Raw genomic sequence first — 23,470 nt, 5'->3', positions numbered from 1 at the left:
TACACTAATCACATTTAACCTGTTATAATGACCCATGAGAATTATTGTAATACGATCTCCTACAAACATGTATAAGAGACTAAAATATTATTTTCTTATATAAAATCAATATTACTCTATCATAATATATTCTGATCAATAACATTTATATAGGCCTATAAATAATTTCAACAATTCATTGAATAAGTTTCCTAATTAGATACGCATTGTGTAAACAAGAATTTATTGTATTTTTATAGTGGCCTATATTTCTTGAAGGAGGTCCTAGTCAACGCTCAACCCTGGATGATGCACATCGGATCCACATTCATAGTATCTAAAGCTTGGTTCCCACTAGGACGTAACGCAAGGACGTAAACGCAACGCAAGCGTGTTGACCAATGACAAGCGTCAGTTTGAATAATCCATCGCTTGTCATTGGTCAACTAACTTACGTTCCGTTACGTCCTTGTGTTGCGTCTCTAGTGGGAACCAAGCTTTAAAGGCCACAGACGAGCGGTGACGGTAAGCGGAAAACTTGTTCCAAGAAGCAGGGTGGTATAAAAATAAACCTCCCTGCACGTACAATCTGTATCTATCCTGAGCGGAAACCGCCCGTCCGCTCCGCGTACTGTGTGCAAATGGTCATAAGGAATAACAAGATTCTATATGTTTTATTACCGTTGCCGCTCGTCCGTGAAAATTGTCCTTAAAACATCATAACTCTAAAAATTGTTTCGGTATCTGCTCCTAACTAGTCACCACCACCACTTTGCTTTCTTCATTATGTATAGTTAGTTTTGTTGGGACAATAATGCTAGTTAAACTTGGTTCCCAAATTGACCAATCACAAGCGATGGATTATTCCAACTATCGCAAGTGATTGATCAATTCACTTGCGTTGTTACAAGAAAATAGGCATTTTCTACAATTGCACCTGTGTCCCATTACAAAATAAAAAATACCATCTTTTTCTGTCAAAGCTTCCCATGCCTTAACTTATTATTTTTTACTACAATATAACAATAATATTGGATTTACATTTACTATGCAGCAAATGTTATCAGCGCAAAAACTGTAATATATATTGTATTATTGTAACATTTGCTTATTGGCCTATAGAAATACAAATTACTCGATTATGATTATTTCCGTCCAATTTTTTGAATACTTTTATTATATATGAATATATCATATTTACATATAATGTTATCAAGATCAGTTATTACAGTATGTACAATTACAATTACTATATAAATAAAAAAGCCCATCATATTAAGGCTACATTTGAAGGCCAATTATATGTTGTATTCGTGTTATATCAGCAATAATCATTATCACAATATATTAGTATGAGTGTGCTGATATTAGTGAGAATATATTAGCAATATTACAGCGATATTTCACATTATCACTTGGCGCGCAACCAATGAGAGAGCGACATTTCAAATAATCCATCGCCGCTTGCGATTGGTTGAACCCTACTTGCGTTGCGCTTACGTCCTTGTGTTGCGTAAGTTGGAAGAATTAAGCATTACACCATGAGTAACTTCAGACAAGTAGGGCGAAATGGGGCCCACTGTATTTGCCAAAGACAGAGCCATATATAGAAATCGTAACGTGATTTTGAGTACACGGCAACATTTCAAATATATCGCTAAAGGCCCATAGTAAGACTCTTCTCAAATTAATTCAGATTGAGTGATGCTATTTTTGAAGAAAAATTCTTCTCTCTGTTTTATATGAAATATATATCGTTGGACCATTACGTACTGAAATTCATTCCAAACATTTATATTATTAGAGCTAGATATTTAAAAAAATGCTAACGAATTTAAAAATCATCGTTAATAATAACATCGTGAGTCGTTAAGCTCGGTTCTCACTTGGACGCAACGCAAGCGAGTTGACCAATGACAAACGACAGGTTGAATAATTCATCGCTTGTGATTGGTCAAATTCCATACGTTGCGTTACGTCGTTGTGTTCGTCGCTAGTGGGAACCGGACCAAGCATTACTCTTCAAATTCATTCTTGTCATCATTTCTGGAAGGAGTATTAAATTTGATATTATAATTGGTGTGACAAGCACTTTATTATGAAACAATAAACACATCCGACTAAAAGCCATTTCGATTATTAGTAAGAATACTTTAATTTCTTATACTCATCATACAAAACACAATCCAACCTATGTCAAGTTGTATGAACGAATAGAAGCATTCGTTCTTTGTTACGCGAACATATATCTACTTGTGTATTTATGTAGGTCTCCTGAACAGTGTATGTCCGTCACCCGCATGTAAAACAAACAATACATGTATCATTATGTAACTAGGTTTACGAAGTTTGGGTTAAATTCCATTTAAAACAAACATTACATTGCTGCCTGATGTGAGATATAAATATATGTGCATATTTGGAACTTGGACAAAACAACAATTGTCGACTTGCGTATCATTAATAACATGATCACCAATATTTATTAATATTGTATTTGAAATCAATAATAACAAATAGCCTAAAGCCGGTTTTCCACTATATGCGAATTTATTCGTGAGAATCGAAAGTGTTCGAAAATTTACATGCGTATTAAAAATGTCATTTACTTTTTGCTACATTAAAAAATGCGAAATAATGTTCGATTTTTGTGAATACATTCGCTAATGGAAAACATGGTACTCATTAAGGATATATTATCGAAGATTGTATTTAATTAAAGTTATGTTTAAAATAAACTGAAGCTAAAAATCGTGCCGAAATCGACGCCCTCATGAGCTTGGTTCCCACTGCTTCTTATGACGTTGCGTTACGCAAGCCGACGTAAACGTCACGAAAGGACGTAAACATCAAATTTTCACGACGGGTCGTTTACGAGTACATTCATTGCGGGAACCAAGCTCCAAATATGCACATAAATTTTTATATCTCACATCAGGCAGTAATGTAATTTTTGTTTTAAATGGAATTAATTTAATCTAAAATTTAATTTTATTACTGGTGCTCAAAATTCCTTGAAGAAGAATACTAGTAGTAGTCCAGATCAATAACATATTTATATTCATAAAATGTGGCGTCTATAACAAAACATAGTGGATTATCTAAATTCAACTATATAAACTATTTACTATATAAAATCTATATCTAACAATAATGCACTTCAATTCTATTGCATTTAAATACCTTTTTCAGACATGTTTAAAATTGGCTTTCTTAAATAAACACCTGCCCGTCAATTTACATTACAGGATATTAGCACATTAAATATATTTTTTTAGTCCAACATATTCAAGGTAAATGTTCATAATTAGTACATAAAAATAGTATGTTCTAAAAATGTGCACACAATACATTTACAATATGATCATTACATTATTAAAATTCACACACACACACAAAACTGTAAAATAGTAGTTATTAAAACATTTCCTATTGTCTTTATATAGAAATTAGATGTGCTTTTAATTCACCTACGGGACACTTATATATCAGTGAAATTGTCTGTTTTGTCATCACAGGTAAGTCACTTAATATCACTTTTCTGAAAACAAAAAATAAACTTACCCATTACCAAATAATGGGCAAAATACTGCCACCTATCATTTTAAATGTGCGCTAAATGAATTGTCCTTTACACTACTGTCAGTGAAATCCACGCTAAATAAATGTTACTCAAACCTATTCACTTATGTCATACAGTATTGTAGAACATTCCCAATACAGAAAGTGATTACAAGTTGTTCTTGTCAACCCACTTCATTATCAATATCATAATTATTACATGATGCATTATAATGAATTCTAAATAATGTTCCAGAGTTTGCACTTATACAGAGTTGAGTTTTTTGACTTATGTTAAAACCGTCTTCAATTGTCGCTAGGTTTTCTGCAAACAGTCCATCAAACATTTTCAGATAAATATTTTTCTGAAATAAACATAAACCAACATGAAAAAAATTAGCTGAATTGTATGTAAAATATTCACAAATGTAATATATCATCTGGAAAATAACAACAGCTAATAACAAGTCTGGCCCATGCCGCATGCAAATAGAGTATTACAGTAGCTTACAACACAGAATTGGGTGCTAAAAAAGAGAGGAAGGGGATGGGGGAGAAAGCTTTTACTTACAGCCTGTAATGTTAATGAAGACGATGTCAACTGCATTTCGTTGCTTTTAAAGTCAATATCTTCACCAGCAGATATGTTTAAATTACCCAACGATGTCAACTGTAATGTATTACCTGTTGAACTGCTCACCTATTTAAAAAACAATCAATATAATGAAACTTTGTCCTCTAATAGTAAAATCTCCTAAACTGCATGACTTTTAATTTTCCTTTAGACATTTGTTTAAGAACAGAAATTTCTTTGCGGAAGCCAAATTGTGTGTACAGCAAGCATGGTCTGTATTGTAATACATGTAAATGCTTGGTTCACATTACGATGCAACAACAATGTAAGCGCAACGCAAGTGATTTGACCAATCACAAACGATGGGTTATTTAAGCTTCGCTTTTGATTGGTCAGCTCGCCTGCGTCTACGTCCTTGCATTGCGTTGCGTCTACGTCCTTGCTTTGCGTCTCTAGTGGGAACCATGCTTAATTAAATTAAATTTTCAATATCTTACCTTGCTTGTGTTTAACAATCCAAAGCTTACTTTGTTTAGATTAGAAACTTTAAAATTCTGTTGTGGGAAAATCGTCTTGTTATTGGTTGGATTGACAACTTCAAAGGAACTACTGTATATTTCTGTCTTCTTTACACCTATTCCAACTTAAGAAAAATTGAAATAGAAAACAGGTTTATTATTTACCATTGTTAAAATAGTAAAACTTGTGCAGTTTTCACTTTAAAAGAACTGATATTAAGGGGTCCTCAAACGGTTAAGGACAACTTTCCATGGCACAACTCAAACTTTATTTCTAGAATGTTTTGACACATACAATCACATTAATGTAAAAAAAAATGATGGTATTAACGATCAAATAAAAAATACTTACTGTGTGCATTGGTTTGTGGCTGCAAATTCTACAAAATAAATTAACAAATTGCATAATTTATGAATAGTACTGTAGTATAATAGAGTATGTTGATACAAACATTGTTTATTTTGTGATTGGTTAGGTTTACTACATGTCACATGGTATTAAACATAGACATTTCTTTTCCTGAAGTAGAAAAAAAGAACCTCTATTAAGAGGAGACACCACAGTCTTAAAAACTTTAAGCTCATTTCACATGAAAGTGTCTCCTCTGAATAGGGAAAGATGTCCCAAAGGAGGGGTTCCACTGTACTTACAATTTGTTCACCAAAAAAATCTAGATTTTGTGATTGAAACGAAGCAAGTTGTGCATTTGTTGTTCCATTTAGAGTAATTTTGTCCATATACAACTGATGTAGGAATCGAATTGCTCTGTCAGGAACCACCTCCATTACTGCCATCCCTTCATCATTTATCTTGAGTGAAAACATTATCAACAGAAGTACCTTAAAATAACAAAATAAACATTGTTTATTACGCTTTAAACTGAAATAACTAAAGCTCTGTCACTATCAAACTAGTTTGACAAAAAAAGTGATGTTCCAAAATATCATGTCCATATAAGGGCATATCATATTTTTTGTCACATAAAGTTTGATAGTGTAGACAATGCTTTACAGTGACACCGAGGTGGTTGTAATTGAATCCTATCCTTTTATTTTGAAAGTGTTTATAATCTATTTTAAATATCTTGGGTCATATGCTGTTTACCCCCATGTTCAGTCAATTTTGATCTAATATCAAAATACTAAATTAATAATATGTCTTTTTGGCTTTACATGTACAGTATATGTTTGAATATTGTTTTTTTTTGGCAGTGATGTTGTTAAGTAATTGTAATCTAAGATCATTCATTATTTATAAATTAAATAATCAATATTATTTTGCACTTGCACTCAAAAAGTTGTCTTTAATTGATTCACATACCAGCAGGTTGCTGACAACAATAATATATAATACCAGGAGTATCATATAAAAGAGAAAACGTTTTCTTCCTCGAAGTCCAGTTTTATAAAGTTGATTTTCATTGACATAAACATGACCAGCTCTAAAGTTGCTGTTGTGTTCTCTGGTTACTCGGCGACGTTCAAGTGACTTTTCTCTCATTGACATCCTGAAATAGATTAAAAACTAATTTAGTTACAATAATGTCACTATCACAGGCATATAAAATTATTCAAAATTCAAATTTTTAAAATTATAAATTTCATCTAAATTAAACACTAGAGGTTCAAGAGGCGTTCTATTCTACATAAGCAATAGGTTTGGTAATTCAGAGAACATTTTTCAAAGGTAGGCCTACAAAACAATTATCCAACAGCTGATGATCGGCCTACTTCTACAATTTAAGCCTAGCCTACTACTTTACACTACACTACAGACAGGCGCGTTTGGCTGATTTGATTTGATTTGAATTTATTTGGAAAATCATCATAAAAAAAAACATACAAAGTGATAACATAAATTACGGACATTACAAATAATACATTTATAAGAGATTTTCCAGGATAGCCCAAAAAGCTTATCAGCTTATTTCCATTGGGATCCTTTTACAATCTAAAATAAAAAATATAATCATTACAAGGTATAGCATTAAACACGTAAATATAACAATAATATTTAAAAAAACAGTTAAATTAGAGACTATGATTGACTTATATAGTTATTTGGTAGAACAGAAATGTGATTTAACATTTTTCTTAAAATTAAATTTGTTTTCTATTTCTTGAATGGAATGAGGTAGGTTATTCCATGCCTTTATGCCTGTATAATAAAACGTTTTAGATATTTGACTATCAGATTTAGGAACTGAAAAACCATTGACACTACTTCTAGTCATATAATGGTGGTTAGATGAAACTCTTTGAAACTTTTCAGTCAAATAAGGTACTGATTTTCCATAAAAAATCTTATGAACATGATTAAGTTTGAGTTGGCAAATTCTATCCTCTAGACATAATTGACCGATTTGGTTCAGTTCGTCTTTACCAATATGTGCACGATTATTTTTATTTAATATAAACCTAGCAACTTTATTTTGACTGGTTTGGAGTCTTTGTTTAAGTTTTTTAGAAACACCTGAAAACCAGGAGCAACATGCATAGTCAAAGTGACAAGTAATCAGTGCCGAACATAGAATTTTACGAGAAAAGAAATTTAGACATGCAGAATGTCTATACAAAAATTTAAGTCTTGAATTAGTCTTACTAAGAACTTTTTGAACCATAGATTCTCCAGACAGGTCTTCATCAAGCAAACAACCAAGATATGAGATCATATTCTTCTTACATATCAACTTATTTTTAAACATAACAGCAAAATCATGAACATTCTTAAGTTTTCTTTTAGTACCAAACAATATTGATTCAGTTTTATCAGGATGTAATGATAGTTTGTTGTTTATAAGCCAGTTGTTACATGATTCCAGGTTTGAACTTAAATCATTAGCTATTTGTCTAATATCATTAGAGGCTAGGCCTTCCTTGCTTAAAAATTAAACTAACATAACTTAAAACAGAGTATTATCTAGATAGGATATCCTATATCACGTCTATATTTAGTTTGAGACTTGGACAATGCTCTAATAACTTCAGTAGTATATAATATATCTACCTGCTGGTGTAAAATCGTTTTTAAAAATGTAAAGCCTCCTACACCGAGAGCGTCTACTGTAAAATTAAATCTCTTTGTTGACCTTTTTGATCATTCAAGCATATCTTCGCAAAGTTAAGTCGTCAAGAAGCGTTCTTCTGATTGGTTAGTTATATATCACATTAACGGTTTTAACCAATCGATTAAAGCTTTTTAACGTACCTTCAGTTTATTTATATATCGAGAGTGCGCATGCGTAGCGTCTCTTGCACCTTGGAGATTTTTTAATCGCGTTTTTTTAATCGTCGCATGCAAAGTTTTTAGTTTAGTTTTTTTCCGAAGTTGCAAGGCATTTTGTTTAGAATGGCAGAATCTCTGCGAAGACTAGTAAATAGCAACATATTTTCTCTGCTTCATGACAAACTTGTCAGATGGAATTCAACATATCTGGTAGGTACCTGGGAAGTTCATTTCCGACCCACTAATATTTATCTCTATTACATGTAGTTAGTGGGTAGGCCTGGCGCCAGGGGAGAGTAGCTACAGTACGGTCTTCCCCCATTGGACTCTTCTATTCTGAGAGGCCTACTGCTGTAGGTATATAGAGGGCGCCCTACAAGAAATAATCCTTGGGTTTGTTTTTGTCCATAAAAAATTGATATTTCAATAAATATTAATAAATTAAGTTACGTTTTTATGAAATAAGTGAAATATCTCGTGCATGTATGTATTGTAGGTTTTTAAATTATTAGACTAGCCTATACTAGAGTAGTATTATTGAAATGGATGGATGGAAAAAATATGCAAATATTATTTTCATAATTAAATTTTTTTTATTTTTGTGATCAGTGCACTAAATATAATTTAATTTTTTTTTCCAGTTAAATACGTGCGATGACAACGTTTCTCGCTGTTGTGAGATATTGGAGCTAACTTCTCGTACTCAGTCGCAGCTGTTTGCGCTACTGAATCTGACAGCTTCTGAAGGTACAAGGCATATTACTACATTACTTAAGTCTGTTCTCCATAAGCGGATAAATTCACACAATTGATTAACCGCGCATTTTAAAAATAAATATATTAATATGCATGCGCATAATAATAGACAACGCTTTCAATTTGTACTAATAATAAATTTGCCTAATGGATGATCCAGTTTTAAATTAAAATAATTCAATAATAATTTTAAATTAATTAATTAACAAAAGTATCAAAATATTCTGTGCTTATTTTATTAAATTTAAGAGGATTACAAATAGCTTTATTTTAACCTTCATACTTAGTCTGCTGTAAATTAAACATGTTAATATACTTTCCTTCCTCTTATATTAATTTTATAATAAAATATATTAACCTATAATCATAAGTAATTTGTTTGATTGTTTATTAAGGTGGAGCATATGGTGGTTGTGACGCTATTAAGTCACATCTACTTCCATGGCTAGGCGCTGGTGGGTTCTCAGCGAGTGGAGGTCTGACGACAACAAGCAGCTTAAAGTTACTTGCCGAGGCGACTGACAAAGAACGTCAAATAATGTTAATGAAGTCTGAGTATGAGGCGCAACTTTCAGAACTTGAACATGATCTTAATAAATCTCAAAATGAAAAACATGATTTGCATTTAGCGTGAGTAGTACACATTTTTATGACAAATAAATCTTCAATCATTTCATATTGCTGTACAGTAACCAAGGAGACAGCCACACATTCAAGTGTCCACTTTAAGATATATTGTCCCCCTGAATATAATTTGTTTTTTTGAATATGACATTTTAATGTCACAAATAGTTATTCACTTTGACCAAAAATTGGATTAGAACAAAAAAGATTTACCTGAAAAAACTGTAATTTAAAGAGAAAAAAAAGTCAAATGTGTTTTTGGTTGAATGTAACCATTTATTTTATCATTTTATAAGTGAAAACCTTATTTTTTGGGGTTTTTTTTCTATCGAACTCGAATTGATTAACTTTGTTAAAACTACAAAATGGCCTGTTCAAAGTGTGATTTTATTAATCTTCATTTTTCATGTTTTTGGGGGGACAATACATCTTTAATAGGGGTTGGCCATGTAGTGTTAAAACATATATTCAGTTCAATACAATCTATTCCACTTCCTTGCATCCGTTTTCCGTGTGACCTCATGACCTTTCGTTCACATAATTTTATAATGAGTCACTAAGTTACATAATTATGCTATTACCTTAAAGTTTAACTTTGTTTATTTAAAATTAAAGGCTGGAAGATTCTAAACTGAAAATAGAATCAGAAAGAAGCAAGTCACTTGATGAAGCCATAGTGAGTGAAGAGGGTACTAGAAGAATACGTGAAAGGTAACAAATATACTTTATTCAAGAACCAACATAGACTATGTTTTGTAATGGCTCACTCTATAGCATTTATTTGAACAAAACTAATTTTTTTTAATGGTGTGTAATAATAATAATTTATTGGAAACTTTACTTTTACAACAGTGGCACACTTTGATGATAAAGGTGCATCCAAATAATAATTTAAAATGAAACAAAATAAATGCAAAAATATCGTGAGACATAATGTTGAACAACATAATTATATTCGCTGTAGTTAAAAAATCTGCTTGTTGAGTAATGAATATATGATTAAAAAACTGATTTAAATGTAATATAAATATTTGATTGATCTGTAAGATTATTATTTTCAATTATTTACTATACGTGGTTGCTTCAGACTTATTACAACACCATTCACGAAACTGAAAAAGTAAGACACAATAATTAATTCACAGACGTGTTGCTCTTAATTCACTTGCTATTGTTTTGTTATTGTATTGGAAATCAATTTATTTTCTTTCAATGTAATGACCATGCATGTCTCTGTTTAAATTGATTTTGTCTTTAAATGGTCAATTATTTGCCTCTCTTGGTATTGACGTTGTTCTTTGGTGGTTTGATATGCTTGCATTTCTTATTTATTCATTTATTTATTCAACTTTGTTTTACCATGGAGTAAGGGTAGCTCTAACAGCTGTACTACAGCTGACTTGAAGAGGCCCTCTAATATATGCTATCTTAATCTTATTCTTAATTTAATTCGGTGTATTATTATGTATTTTATTTTCTGTATGTATTTTATTTCTTTCTTTAGTGTGATGGCACTAATGTATTATTGTGTGTTTACTAATAGTGAAACTCTTAAATGCTAAGCTGAAATTATTTAATCATGTGATTAAGTTCATTGTTCATGCATGAACTTAAATAAATAAATGTTTTTAAGGTTTTGAAATATAATACTCATTGTTTTTATATTCAATGGTGAAATCAATTATTTGATTAATTTTCATAGGTTGCAAGATGCAGAAGATGAATTGCGACGTTATAAGATGCGTGTTGGGGTTCTAGATGAGTACGATGAACAAGTTCAGCGAATGAGAGACGAGCTGATAGCTCTCAAGGAAGAGAAGGCTCTTCTTACTGGCCGGTACGTTTGATTGTTGATTCAGAGCACTGATTGGTCAGAAGGGAAATTATGCAAATTATTATTATTTGCAGTGAAAACCTAATAAACTCAATATTTACATAGTAGTCCTTTTATAAGCATTAGAGGCTATTGATGTCTAATTACTTATTCATAATTTTATTTTCATATGGCAAACATATACAGATATGTAAACAAATATTTATAAATATAAGTGTTATATGATTATTTATATTTAGATACAATTTTGAACAATTTCACAGAGCAATCTAAAAAACTTACAGTAAATGTATATTTGGTTCAATCAACTGATTCATAAAATGTTAAAAATCTGTTTAAAAAAAAATTAATTCTAGAATGGATTACATAAGTACATTACCACCAGCTATATCTAGTAAGATGTCCGGTAACAGTGACGTAGTCCAACGTGTGCGACAAGCAAATCTTGTGACTAGATTTAGTCACATGTTTACTGAAGAGCGGATGGACGCTATGGATATCTTGCGTAACCATTGTGAGGACCATGAAATGAACCAGAGAATTATAATGGCTTGTGTTAAGGTAATAATGGTAGTCTTATATAGCGCTTAAAGCTTTGTCTACACTATCAAACTTTATGTGACAAAAGAATGTGATGTGCCCATATATGGACATGATGATGTCATATCACTACCATATGTAAGCATATCACTACCATATTTGGGCACATCACACTTTTTTTGATATAATTGTGTAGAGAGACTTGTTGTCTGATTACTTTAATCAGTAGCAGTAGTAACAAGATGCTCTGATTCCCAGGGTTATAGGCTGTCCAAATTTCCCTTTTATTTTCTCTCCTTTTTAACATTGTGAATATTGTCTGTCTGTCTTTGTATTGTGATTTTAAAGTTTTATTGTAAGTTTTTTTTAATGTCTTTCATAAATGTTTTTAATCTATTGCTAAAAAAATAGGACCATATGTAAACACGCATGACACACTATCTTGTGTGTTTTTATTGTTAACAAGACTGCCTTTGAGAAGAATAGTGAATTAATTTGCTTAATGGTTATTCTTAGAAATTGGCCTAAATATAATATAAGTATATGTTCATTTATCTGATTATTTTCAATATTGAATCATTATGTTTCAGGAGTCGTTTAGATGTTCTCAGCTTGCGTTTCAACAGTATCGTACAAAAGTAAGATCTACATTGCAGTTGACTCACGATGGCTTGGAAACCCTGGACCAAGCTGTCCAGAATTACATCAACAGGAACGGTCAGCTGCTGGACGTGCATAGCATCATACAGGTAATGGAACAATCTCATTTGTGATCGAACTACTGTAGCATGTAATTTTATTTTAATATCTTTCATATTTCGTTGCTTATATAAAGTTAACAATTGTAATGTAGTTGATAACAATGCCATCAATACTCATCATCTTGAGAAGCTTATATATAAATGCTTTAAATTTTTATATACCATTTCTGTTTATTTTGTATAGGAAGTTCTAAGCTCACTGAATCACCACCCAACCATTGCGTATCCACCAGTGGTTGATTTCAAAATATTGATCACTTTTATACGGGAACTTGTGAAAACTGCTTGGAATATGGCGGCACTTCCATCACCTCTTGAAGTCTCTGTCTGCAGGGAGGCTGAACTTTTTGATGATCTCAAGTAAGTTAAGTTTTGGTATTGTAAATTAAAAAAATAAATGCCTTCATAACAATATGTCCCATATGTATTGTTCAGAACATTGTTTTTTTGTGTTAGTTTCCCGCTTTTTATTATATTTTGTGAGCGCATTGAGGCTTTGCATAAAGCGCTATATAAGCTATTTGTTATTATCATCTATGTAATGTTTCCAATATCTTTAAGTTTTTTAATTATAACAGAATTTTATGAACATTGGTAATTATCATTTATGTTTTTTCCAATATCTTGTAGGTATCGTCGAAGCTTTGATTCAGAGTATTCCGCCCCTCTTGTGAATCACTACATCTGGCCAGCACTGTTGGATCATAGTGGTAAGGTGCTCTTGAAGGGCGAAGCAGTCACCCGTAGAGGAGCATCACTGGTAAGTTTAAGCCCCAAAAATTGGGCTTTCAACTTGCATTAAAAATGTATATATGCTCGAAAGTTCTGCTAATTTTTCTGGCTGTTTTAATTTATCGTTTTGATTTAGTTTTTTGCTTATTTTATTTTGTATCTCCATTGAGATCCAGCTACTGCTACCTACAGCATTTTTACAGTAATTTGCCTTTGGAATTATATATTTGAAACAATGGCATAGTGTAGTTAAAGGGTAGATGCAATGATAGGAGAGCAAATTAGTAAAAGAATAATAATCAAAATGTTGCTATTACTTTAGGGTTCACCAAGGAGAAGTCGCAGTCCAACACGCAACTTGACCCCGAGTAGAAGTCGATCACCAAGTCCAAGCAGGAGAAGTAACGGTGCTTTGACCCCAAGTAAGCTTCATTATTATTTTATGTCTTTTTATATTATTTTGATAACAAAAAAAATGATTATCCTTAGACAATAGTAACACTGAAAGCATTTATAAAGCGCTCTTAAAAAATCCTCTTTGAACAAGTAAGTTTAAAGAGACTTAAATTGCATTTAAGGACTTAGACTAACAGATGTGACAACGTAGTGTTTATTTTAAATATTTCTTTTGTTTTTCAGGCCTAACAGGTTCCTATCTATCATAAAGGTAAGGATACAAATGTTTATTTTAACTAAACACTTTTTAATAAACAAAATGTTATAATTTATGTTAATGGATATAACCGTTCAGTAATTACATTATATATGACAATATGTATATAATTCACTATGTTAAACCATTCATGAATATATCGCACACTTACATATTCATGAATGGTTTAAAGTAAAGAATTATATACAGATAGTTAATATAAAAACCAAATGAAAACTTTTTTTTCAAGATTATATGACAGTAGGATAAATCGAAGACAGAACCACAGTTGACAAAGTATTTGTACTATTTTCAGATTGAGAGAAGTCTATTGCATGCAACCTGAAGTTGGCACAGTGAAATATAACAACATGTGTGGCAGTGACTTGGGCATTATTGCTAAGAAAGTACTTAAGCTTGTTAACTAACTTGATTGATGTTATTCCATGTTTAACATTCCAGTAAATACATACAGTATTAGTTATTAGAGTGTTGTATTTGCATGTCTGTCTTATATTGTCTAATTTGATGTGGTATACAAGAAATACAGTAAATATAATATTAGAATTGTTATTTTGCATTTGTAAATATAATCAAAATACCGTCCATACTCCTTTTTAACTGTTTATAACGTTATGGAATGATTGTATATCATTTTAAGCCGGGTTATTTAACTACTCAGATTAAGTTTCCATATTACAGCTTCTATATATATTCTGTTAGTGTATTATACAGTGTAAAGCTTTTATTATTATTTATTATACACAGTAGTATTTGTCAGTTTGTGCAGTCGAATTAAACAATTAATTAAAACTATGCAAATGAAATACCTTACAAATTATGCCAAATGAACACTTTCAACCTTGTTATATTCTTTTTTTTTTATTGAAATACAAATATTACATAGTTTTCTCAGTATGTTTTATACAATGGTAGATTTGTATGTTTATACATTTCTATGATAGATGTGTGTGTTTATGCATTACCATGCTTACTACTGTAACATACCAAACTAGAACTTACAGTACATACAAAGTGCCAAAAGTACTTTTTTAAATTGATGACAATTACATAAAAGCATTTGAATAATAATATTATGTTTATTCTACCATGAAGGAATTATGAGCCAACATACAAAGCTGACATAATCCAAATGTTTCAACTGATTTCCATTTTTAACAAGTAATATATGCATTTTTTTATGAAAGCCAAATCGATCAAATAAAAGTGTGTGGAAACAGTTTCCATTTTAATCCAGTAATTTTAGTAGATTGTACTTAGAAATGATTCGATAAATTTTGCCAAATTATTTGTAGAAAAATCCATAAAGGATTGTACAAGTTTGATGTGATGTTTTTAAAGGTATTACTAGTTGTGTAGTTGCTCATTATATTTTTGTAATGGAATAAATTTGTAACGTGGAAACAGTATTTTGGTGTTACATTTATTGTCTAGTGTTGAAATACTGCATTAACAGTGTCCACTGATATCGTAGCCAATTCTCTACTGTATCTTTTGTACACATTCTGTGATGCCTGTATCATAGGCCTAAACATGATACAGCATGTGATAAATATGTGACACTATTACACAATTTACCATGATACAAGAGATACAGTACAGAGAATAGGGTGGATATAAATGATATATTACTAGCATCTAAAAAAATGATTTATTTGAAATCTACTAATGTTATGTTTCTTCAGTTTTATCTTCTACTTTCTGCATTTTAGCCTGACATATGATGTACTGCAAAGTATAACTGTTTGAATCACACCTGTAAAAAAGCACATATACTAATTAGTACAACTCTTTCCAATCTTTGTTACATCACAGTTATGCCAAAGTAAAAGACTCTCCTGGTCCTACCCTGTTCTTCATCAGACCCTCCCAATGACCCTACCCTGTTTTTCATCTCTAATCAATCTCTAATTTCATTTTTAAAATCCAAAATATAATGTATTCATAACATCTTGTAGAGGGCATTAACCATTTTTATTACTCAGAGTAGGGCAAACATCTGACAAAATACATAGCTCCCTGAGGCAAAGCTACTTTGCAATAGTTGAACAATTGCCCATTTTAGTACTATATATATACATCAAGTTTATACAAAATGTTAGAATTAACGTACAATTTACTTAAGTCATCGCGTCTTGTCGTGAGACTTTTCTGTAGTGTTCTTAGCAGTGCCATAACAGAGCTTGAGTCAACCTTGATGCTAGGCCCATGTTCCAATAACAAAGCTTGACACCAATCTAAATAGAATTCAACATGGTGGGAATTCTCCAACTGTTTTGCTACAAAAGCTAGTAGTTTCCGCACATAAACATTTGCTAATCCTTGGCAAACAACACTCACTAAAAAATAGTAAAAAGGATGTTACTGACTATATTTAATATTTATATAAAAATATTACATTACAGAAAAGTCTGTTTTATGTAAAGTAATAATAATGTTCAAAGAATACAGTACAGTAGTTGATATGAAATTACAGGATCATAATCACAATAATAATCATTTCTAGCCATGTTAAACCAGGGAGTTGTAACTCCCTGGTTAACCCACTGCAGGTGAAGATCTCCCCATGTTAACTCTGTAACTGTCTATGTTGTGCTGTTCTCATCCGAGGCAGGTTATTTAGCACAGATTGACAAAGTTTGGATCATAATGTATTAACACAGTACATTATTTTAATTACTCTAGACCCACCTTCATTCAAGAAGTGTGCCACTGTTTTAGAAGTGTAGATTCCAAATAAATTATTATTATTATATTATTGTGAATTTACCTTGTGGCACAGGAATACTCTCTACTACACGCTGAATAAGATTCGCTTCATTGAGTCGGAAGCTCAACATTAGAGCTGATGACCATTGGCCTTCGTTTAACTCATGCATGACAGCATCAGGTGTGACATTCACAGACAACTCAAATGGGTCAAAGGTTAAGCTACTGTTCAATGAGTAAACAAGTAAACCTTCAGTTGTAGTAGCTGCCCATTGTTGACCTAAAAACAAGAAAATAAAATTATTTAAATCATAAAAAAAAAACCTGAAATACATTGACATTGTTTGGGATATTATGTGAGGGTAGCTTTGGTTTTATCTTTTTTAAACATCAAGAAGTAAACTCATATATTCATGTCAATAAATAACGGTGGAATTAAAAATAAAGTTGAACTTTAACCTGTGGGTGAGAACCTCACACATGAGACCTTAGCCTCAGGAATATAGAATCTTGAACTCATGTCGCCCTTAGTAACGCCTGGCAACGTTATACTCTGATTGTCATTGTCTGTCGTGTCAATCAAGGCCATTGCTCCAAATTCAGTCATTTTATGACGATTCAACATTTCCTTTGAATTAAACATTATTATGGTTAAAATTCAGACATCATTTTGTTATCATTCAACTTCATCACTACACAAAAAATTAATAAAACATCGAAAGCAAATCAGTACATAAAAAATATTAACAGAAATAAGCATGTGAAAAATGGAGTAAAGTGGTGGTAAAGTGCCCATCTTCAAATTCTAGAATCCTGGGTTCAAATCAATGTATGATCCTTACCTGCATACCGTCAAGGGACATGTTAGTAGATATCTCAAACTTCTTCACCAGCATCTGTTCTGCAACGCTATAGATACAAACATTTTTAGATTTTCCTGCCGCCAATATGCATCTACCATCGGCAGAGTAACATAAACTTGTAAATGACCTGGGCACAAAAAGAAACCATAAGTATTTAATTGTGGTTTAATTACTACAATTATATACAAGATAGATTAACAATTAACAAGTCAAGGATATTTACATATGATCATCATTCAGTACTCTTACAAGTGTTGATAACTTTCACTTGTTCCACGCTCTCATCCTAGCTCTCAACTTTATTCTTACCTGGTTCCTCCAAATCTCAATACATTTAATAATCATGTAATTAAAAATTTTTTTAGCCTTTCCCATGATACTGTACATTATATATTTGTTTATGTATACCACGTTTATGATGATGATTTTAGGTAAAGAAAAAGAAAACATCCCGAACAAAGAAAATGACACCACTATTACTTACTTAGAAGAAGCTGTTTTTTTGGCAGTAACTAACTGAGATGCTGAGCGCCCAGCACCAACATCAAACTTGCCTTCTACTGACCCGGTTTGAGTTGCATTTTCCACGTCCCAAAATGTAATCTGAGAATCTAGTGTACCCACCGCTAATTCCTTACCATCGGGTCTGAACGCTACACAAAGAGCTGTAAAAATAAATCTAATCTCATAAGAAAATAATAACAGTAAAATTTGTTTCATGGTTCAAATTTTTTATCTTAAGATCTGTCTACACTATCAAACTTTATGTGACAAAAAATGTGATGTGCCCATATGTGATGTCATATCACTACCATATTTGGGCATATCACTACTATATTTGGGCACAACTTGTTTTAATTATACTTTTAATTCCTATTTTACCATACTTGACATTGTCATTTGTCACTTACCATCAGTTGACAAACGAAGTGTTTCCCTTGATCCTTTATTTTCAAATACATCCCATAATTTCACTGTGTTATCCCATGAGGCTGTTGCTAGCAACGCTGCTACTGGGCTGAAGTGGATACTAGCTATGGGTCCTTCATGTCCAGACAACACCTATGGTAAGAGCATTTGAAACAGATAGATTTGTACAGATAATGCATTGAATGGAATGTTTTGTATAAACCTATATTCATCATCTTTCCTATTTAATGCCACGTCAAACCATCCACTTCAACAGCTAGTCCAAACACAGGCCTTTTATCATTTTAAAAACATCTATATGCTAAAAGATACAGACAGGGGAGTGTCCCACCGGAGGTGCTGACCGCCCGTGGGCGACCAATGTTTTCTACCATTTTTGTAGGCCTACATAATTGTTACTTGTTGTATGTATGTACATGCAATTAAATAATAGTCACCAAACTTACAAGCACTCGCTTCTTTTTGGTGTACTGTTGGGTGTTGTTGTTGTAAAATTGTAATAATTGAAATTGTAATTGTGAATAAATTCAGTATTTTCTTTAAAAAAAAAACCCAAAAAACTCACCTCTAAGAGTCTACCATTTTGCATTGACCACACAAACACCTCAAATGTGTCCTGAGCACTTGCACAAACTATGTCCCCACTCACATCCAACGCTAGGCTAGAGAATTGTGTTGGTCTTGGAGATGTAAAGGTCTTAAAATTTCGGTATCTGAAATTAAAAATAGGTGATAGGTTTATATGGCTGCACATAGGAGGCAAAAATTGGAGTTGGGAGTTGGATTATACTTGGATCGTGTCCACATTTTAACTATAATTTTGCAAAATCCATGTTCAATAATGATAAATGATTATAGTGAGATAAATACATACCTATGAAGATCAAAAGCTCTGACTGTTCCATCCAATGAAGCAGACACGATGACCTGCCCTCTCTTACTAAACTCAACATCAGTAACGCCAGCAGTGTGTTCACTGAACGTCACAAAACAATACCCACACATGCTCCAAACTTTCACCTACACACAAACATAAGCATCAGATAAAACATTAATGTTGAATTAAAAGATGTTGATCTTACATAAATGTGTTTCTAATTATCAGGTATCTCATGTGTATGTATTTTCTTTCTTTTGTTGAGGGATGTTAGCATAATGAAATGTTATCTCATACATACACACAATCTCATTATTGTCTTCATTACTAATAATAATATTGCTTGAGAAAATAAAGAATAATAAAGCTCTGTCTACACTATCAAACTAGTTTGACCAAAAAAGGTGTGATGTGACCAAATATGGTAGTGATATGACATCATCATGTCCATATAGGCACATCACATGTTTTTGTCACATAAAGTTTAGTCTAGTGTAGACAGAGCTTTATACTGCAGTGATTCATTCGCTGTGCCAATGCGTAATCCCTTCTAACGCCAATGGTAATCCCTTCCAAAAGCAATGGTAATCCCTTCCAAAAGCAATGGTAATCCCTTCCAAACCAATGGTAATTCTTTCCAAAACCAATGGTAATCGCTTCCAAAACCAATGGTAATCCCTTCCAAAACCAATGGTAATCCCTTTCAAAGCCAATCCTTTCCAAAGCCAATGGTAATCCCTTAAATGTGGCATGATCAATACCTTAGCATCTTCACCTCCTGTTGCTAGGTACTGGCCATCAGGTGAATAAGCCACACTTGTCATGTTGTTGTAATGTCCTTGTTGTTTCATTATAAATGATTCACTTTGCCACTCCCATACCACCAGTTCACCACCGTTATGACACCCAAGTCCAATCCAATCGCCACTTATATTCACCGATATTGTAGATATTGCTCTTTCTCCGATACTAACAAAAGTTACGAAACAAAATCATTTATGGTATTTGTTTTGTTGGTTTTTATATATGTAGGCAAATTGGCAAGGATAACAATAAGCAAATTCATTAATTATCCTTCTTAAAGGTGGCAATCCTATTCACAAGGCAAACATATACACAAGATGCTCTACATAAACAAAGTCTTATTACAAGTCTTTGTGAGTGTAATTAGGCATTTCTATTGATATATAACTTAAGAAATGTTTCGAGTATTTAAAAAAAAAAATAATCTCCTTATGTTTCCAATTATTGTTACCTTAACGATTGTATTGGGTTAAAATCTGGCATTTCGTGGATTTGAAAGACACCATTTGCGAATCCAGAAACCAAAATACGAGTTTCTTTATGATAATCCACGGCAGTTAGGTGTCGCATATCGCTTGGTTCATTCAAAAAATGTCTGAAAAAAATTGTACATACAATAATAAATTTTGTATTAAATTGGCTCTGCTTAAATATAAAATCTCTGATTCTGCCATATGATTGAGAAAATGAAGTATATTGTTAGTCAACCCTTAAACATCTGTACTGTAATGCCAATAATAATTTAAGATTTAGTTCAATACCTGGCTGATTTTGAGTAGCGTATTTTATCAATAGGGTCCTCCTGTGCTGTCTTAATATCCTCTAAGTCTGCGCTACATTCCCAAGAAACAACTGCACCATCTCGACTACATGTGTAAATCTAGCAAACAATTTAGGATTACAATATTTACATGGTTAACCTCACCAGATGTACATCCTTTCACTTTTAAATGTTGGTTCAGCTTATTATTTTTTTTATATTTATAATATCTATATAATAATTTTAATTTCATAGGCATTCCTGTTTTATTTTTTTCTATTTATCTGATAAACTCACTTAAGCATGTACTATTTAAGTATGTACTATAACCAATATTAAGCATGTACTATAAGAACTATTAAGCATGTACTATAAGCAGTAAGTATGTACTATAAGCACTAAGCATATACTATATTAAGTATGTACTATAAGCACTATTAAGTATGTACTATAAACACTAAGTATAAGTATGTACTATAAGCACTATTAAGTATGTACTATAAGCACTAAGTATAAGTATGTACTATAAGCACTATTAAGCATGAACTATATTAAGCATGTACCAAGCACTATTAGGCATGTACTATTTAAGCATGTACTATAAGCAATATTAGGCATGTACTATTTAAGCATGTACTATAAGCAATATTAAGTATGTACTATAATTATAGGATACATCCAAAGAATTCTTCTCAAAAAACACCCCAACAATAGCGTCCTTGTGACCACCAACAGCAAACATACTAAGCCTTTCCATTGGTTCAGCAGCATAGATACGCGTTGACATGTCAAGTGAACCCACGGCAAATACACTGTATAAAAACACATCAAAATAAACATAAAGTGTAAATCTGAAAATTACTTTAAACCATCAAATTTTGTATTTTATTTTTATTTGTGAACCAAAAATATGATCAAATCAAAACTTCCAATAGGATAGGTATGGACAATAGCATAATTTACTAGTTAAAAACTCTCAGTCGTTTAATAAATTTCCCTACCAAAAATACACATTTTTTAAATGGTTAAAGGATGAGAAACCCATGAGGTTTTTGCAGTGCCGCTGTAACAGCTGTTAGAACAAATCTAAATCTGGGACAGGATTTGAACCAAAGAGTCTAGGATTGGTAGGCAAGCATGTCATCCAACAAGCTACAGCTTTAATTCACCTACTCATTGACCCCTGACCTACCTTGAATCATCTGACCAACATGCACATGATGTATCATCGTAAGCACCATGATAAACACGATGTAAAACAAAAGGATTAAAATTGATCTTGTTGCCGGGGGAATGATACACTTGAGCAATGTTCTCCTTCAGCACCACAAACTTCCTGCCATCAGGACTGAACTTGATGCATTCAACTTTCTTATGAAAGTGAAAATGATGTAAAATAGTACGGCTGATTAAACTACATAGTACCGCTGCTCCATCTATAACATCAACACAATGTGCTATTATTATTATTGTCATGTTTTCTTTTCAAATGATTTTTTTTCTATAAATATCATATGATATAGTTCTTAATTTATGTTAGGCCTATATTATTTAACTTGAGATGATAAGTAAGGGTCACATATTAAGTGCCTCAATCAGTCTTTTGTTCATTTTAAGGTAAAACTTGTATTGCCTTCAAGTCTCTAGTTATTTTATATTATATATATGAAACACCATGTGTACAAATATGCTTATTATATCTCTTTACCAATATTAAGTCGAATCACCATTTTAATTATTTTAATATTATTTATTAATTTAAAAGGTTAAATTTCAATATATATATATATTGGTACCTACCCTCATCAACAAGGATGGCAGTGTTTCCATTTGGAGATATTGCCACATAGTTTATGTTCTTGTTGGTTTCAATAGGTAATGTATGTGATGCATTACTAAACAAAAATATGAAATAAAGTAATCATTGTATTGTACTGTACATATGTTTTCTTGTAAAATCCTCACAACAGTCAATTTAGTTTCGTTAATTTTTAGTGAAATAAGTGAAATAATCCATTAAATATATTTGTTACTAGACTTTTCATTGTATCATATAAATATCTCTACTATAATTATTAATAAATTAAAAAATATTATAAGACTCACTTTTTTAGATCAAACTTTGTGATTTTATTTCCCACTGGACTAAAGACACTGTTACCATCTCCACTAAAATTCAGGTTACCACATCGATATACCACTCCTAGTAGATTGGAAAACTGAAAACAAATTAATTTTCATTCATTTCATTCATATAATTTATTAATTCAAAATTTTAAATGAGTAGTATTTTTCCTTTTTAATTTTAATTCTAAAAAAATTTAAAAAATCTAAAATAAATTCTTTGAGAACAAAATAAAAATAAACTAAATTCACCGAACAATATTATTACATTTTTTTAAACAAATATCAAATAGTACGTGACAGCCAAGCACAACAGATCACCTAGTGTGGTCTAGTAGGACGAAACGACTCTCAAAGCAAAGCTTCCTATGGAACGAAAGATCTGGATCCTGCTGCCTGTTGTCTCCCATCCACCTTTCGAATGACTGACCTAGCCTAGAAAATAATCTCACCTTTAAAGTGGTCAAAATAATTCTAAATTGGTTTTAAACGTATATTCATAAGACACTAATATACTAACTCACCTGGAATGAAAATTTCATTTTTTATTTTTGGCTACAGGCCTCCTAATCTAGGCCTAAATGTACCCCAATGTTTTTCTCGTGTTCACCGTTTAAACCCACGT

At 31.9% G+C, this 23,470-nt stretch overlaps 3 protein-coding genes across 3 annotated transcripts; 1 reads left to right on the top strand and 2 right to left on the bottom strand.

Annotated features, from left to right (window-relative positions):
- Window positions 1–2,115: 2,115 nt before the first annotated feature.
- On the bottom strand, window positions 2,116–7,704 carry LOC144842310 (uncharacterized). The gene is made up of 7 exons (XM_078698744.1): window positions 7,640–7,704; window positions 5,954–6,140; window positions 5,284–5,472; window positions 4,985–5,012; window positions 4,612–4,757; window positions 4,112–4,240; window positions 2,116–3,905 (listed from the first exon to the last, which is right to left on the bottom strand). Exons 2-7 carry the CDS (start codon window positions 6,137–6,139, stop codon window positions 3,726–3,728), a joined length of 858 nt encoding a protein of 285 aa, XP_078554870.1. The 5' UTR covers window position 6,140; window positions 7,640–7,704; the 3' UTR covers window positions 2,116–3,725.
- A 199-nt stretch (window positions 7,705–7,903) lies between these two features.
- Window positions 7,904–15,187, top strand: LOC144843210 (mitochondria-eating protein-like). Its single transcript, XM_078699990.1, has 12 exons — window positions 7,904–8,068; window positions 8,500–8,605; window positions 9,010–9,244; window positions 9,854–9,949; window positions 10,941–11,075; window positions 11,429–11,633; window positions 12,203–12,361; window positions 12,558–12,733; window positions 13,004–13,133; window positions 13,428–13,527; window positions 13,745–13,772; window positions 14,074–15,187. Exons 1-11 carry the CDS (start codon window positions 7,982–7,984, stop codon window positions 13,768–13,770), a joined length of 1,455 nt encoding a protein of 484 aa, XP_078556116.1. The 5' UTR covers window positions 7,904–7,981; the 3' UTR covers window positions 13,771–13,772; window positions 14,074–15,187.
- Window positions 15,151–23,469, bottom strand: LOC144843209 (periodic tryptophan protein 2 homolog). Its single transcript, XM_078699989.1, has 17 exons — window positions 23,370–23,469; window positions 22,828–22,940; window positions 22,522–22,616; window positions 21,914–22,157; window positions 21,398–21,533; window positions 20,723–20,841; window positions 20,413–20,556; window positions 19,919–20,126; window positions 19,155–19,300; window positions 18,846–18,993; window positions 18,262–18,412; window positions 17,835–18,015; window positions 17,330–17,477; window positions 16,947–17,115; window positions 16,549–16,767; window positions 15,892–16,117; window positions 15,151–15,534 (listed from the first exon to the last, which is right to left on the bottom strand). Exons 1-17 carry the CDS (start codon window positions 23,385–23,387, stop codon window positions 15,450–15,452), a joined length of 2,550 nt encoding a protein of 849 aa, XP_078556115.1. The 5' UTR covers window positions 23,388–23,469; the 3' UTR covers window positions 15,151–15,449.
- Between the last annotated feature and the right edge of the window lies 1 nt (window position 23,470).

This window comes from Antedon bifida, chromosome 5 (assembly GCF_963402885.1).
Source record: "Antedon bifida chromosome 5, ecAntBifi1.1, whole genome shotgun sequence".
NCBI lineage: Eukaryota > Metazoa > Echinodermata > Crinoidea > Comatulida > Antedonidae > Antedon > Antedon bifida.
The sequence above is the reverse complement of the archived record's forward strand: the minus strand, read 5'-3'. Positions and strand labels throughout refer to the sequence as shown.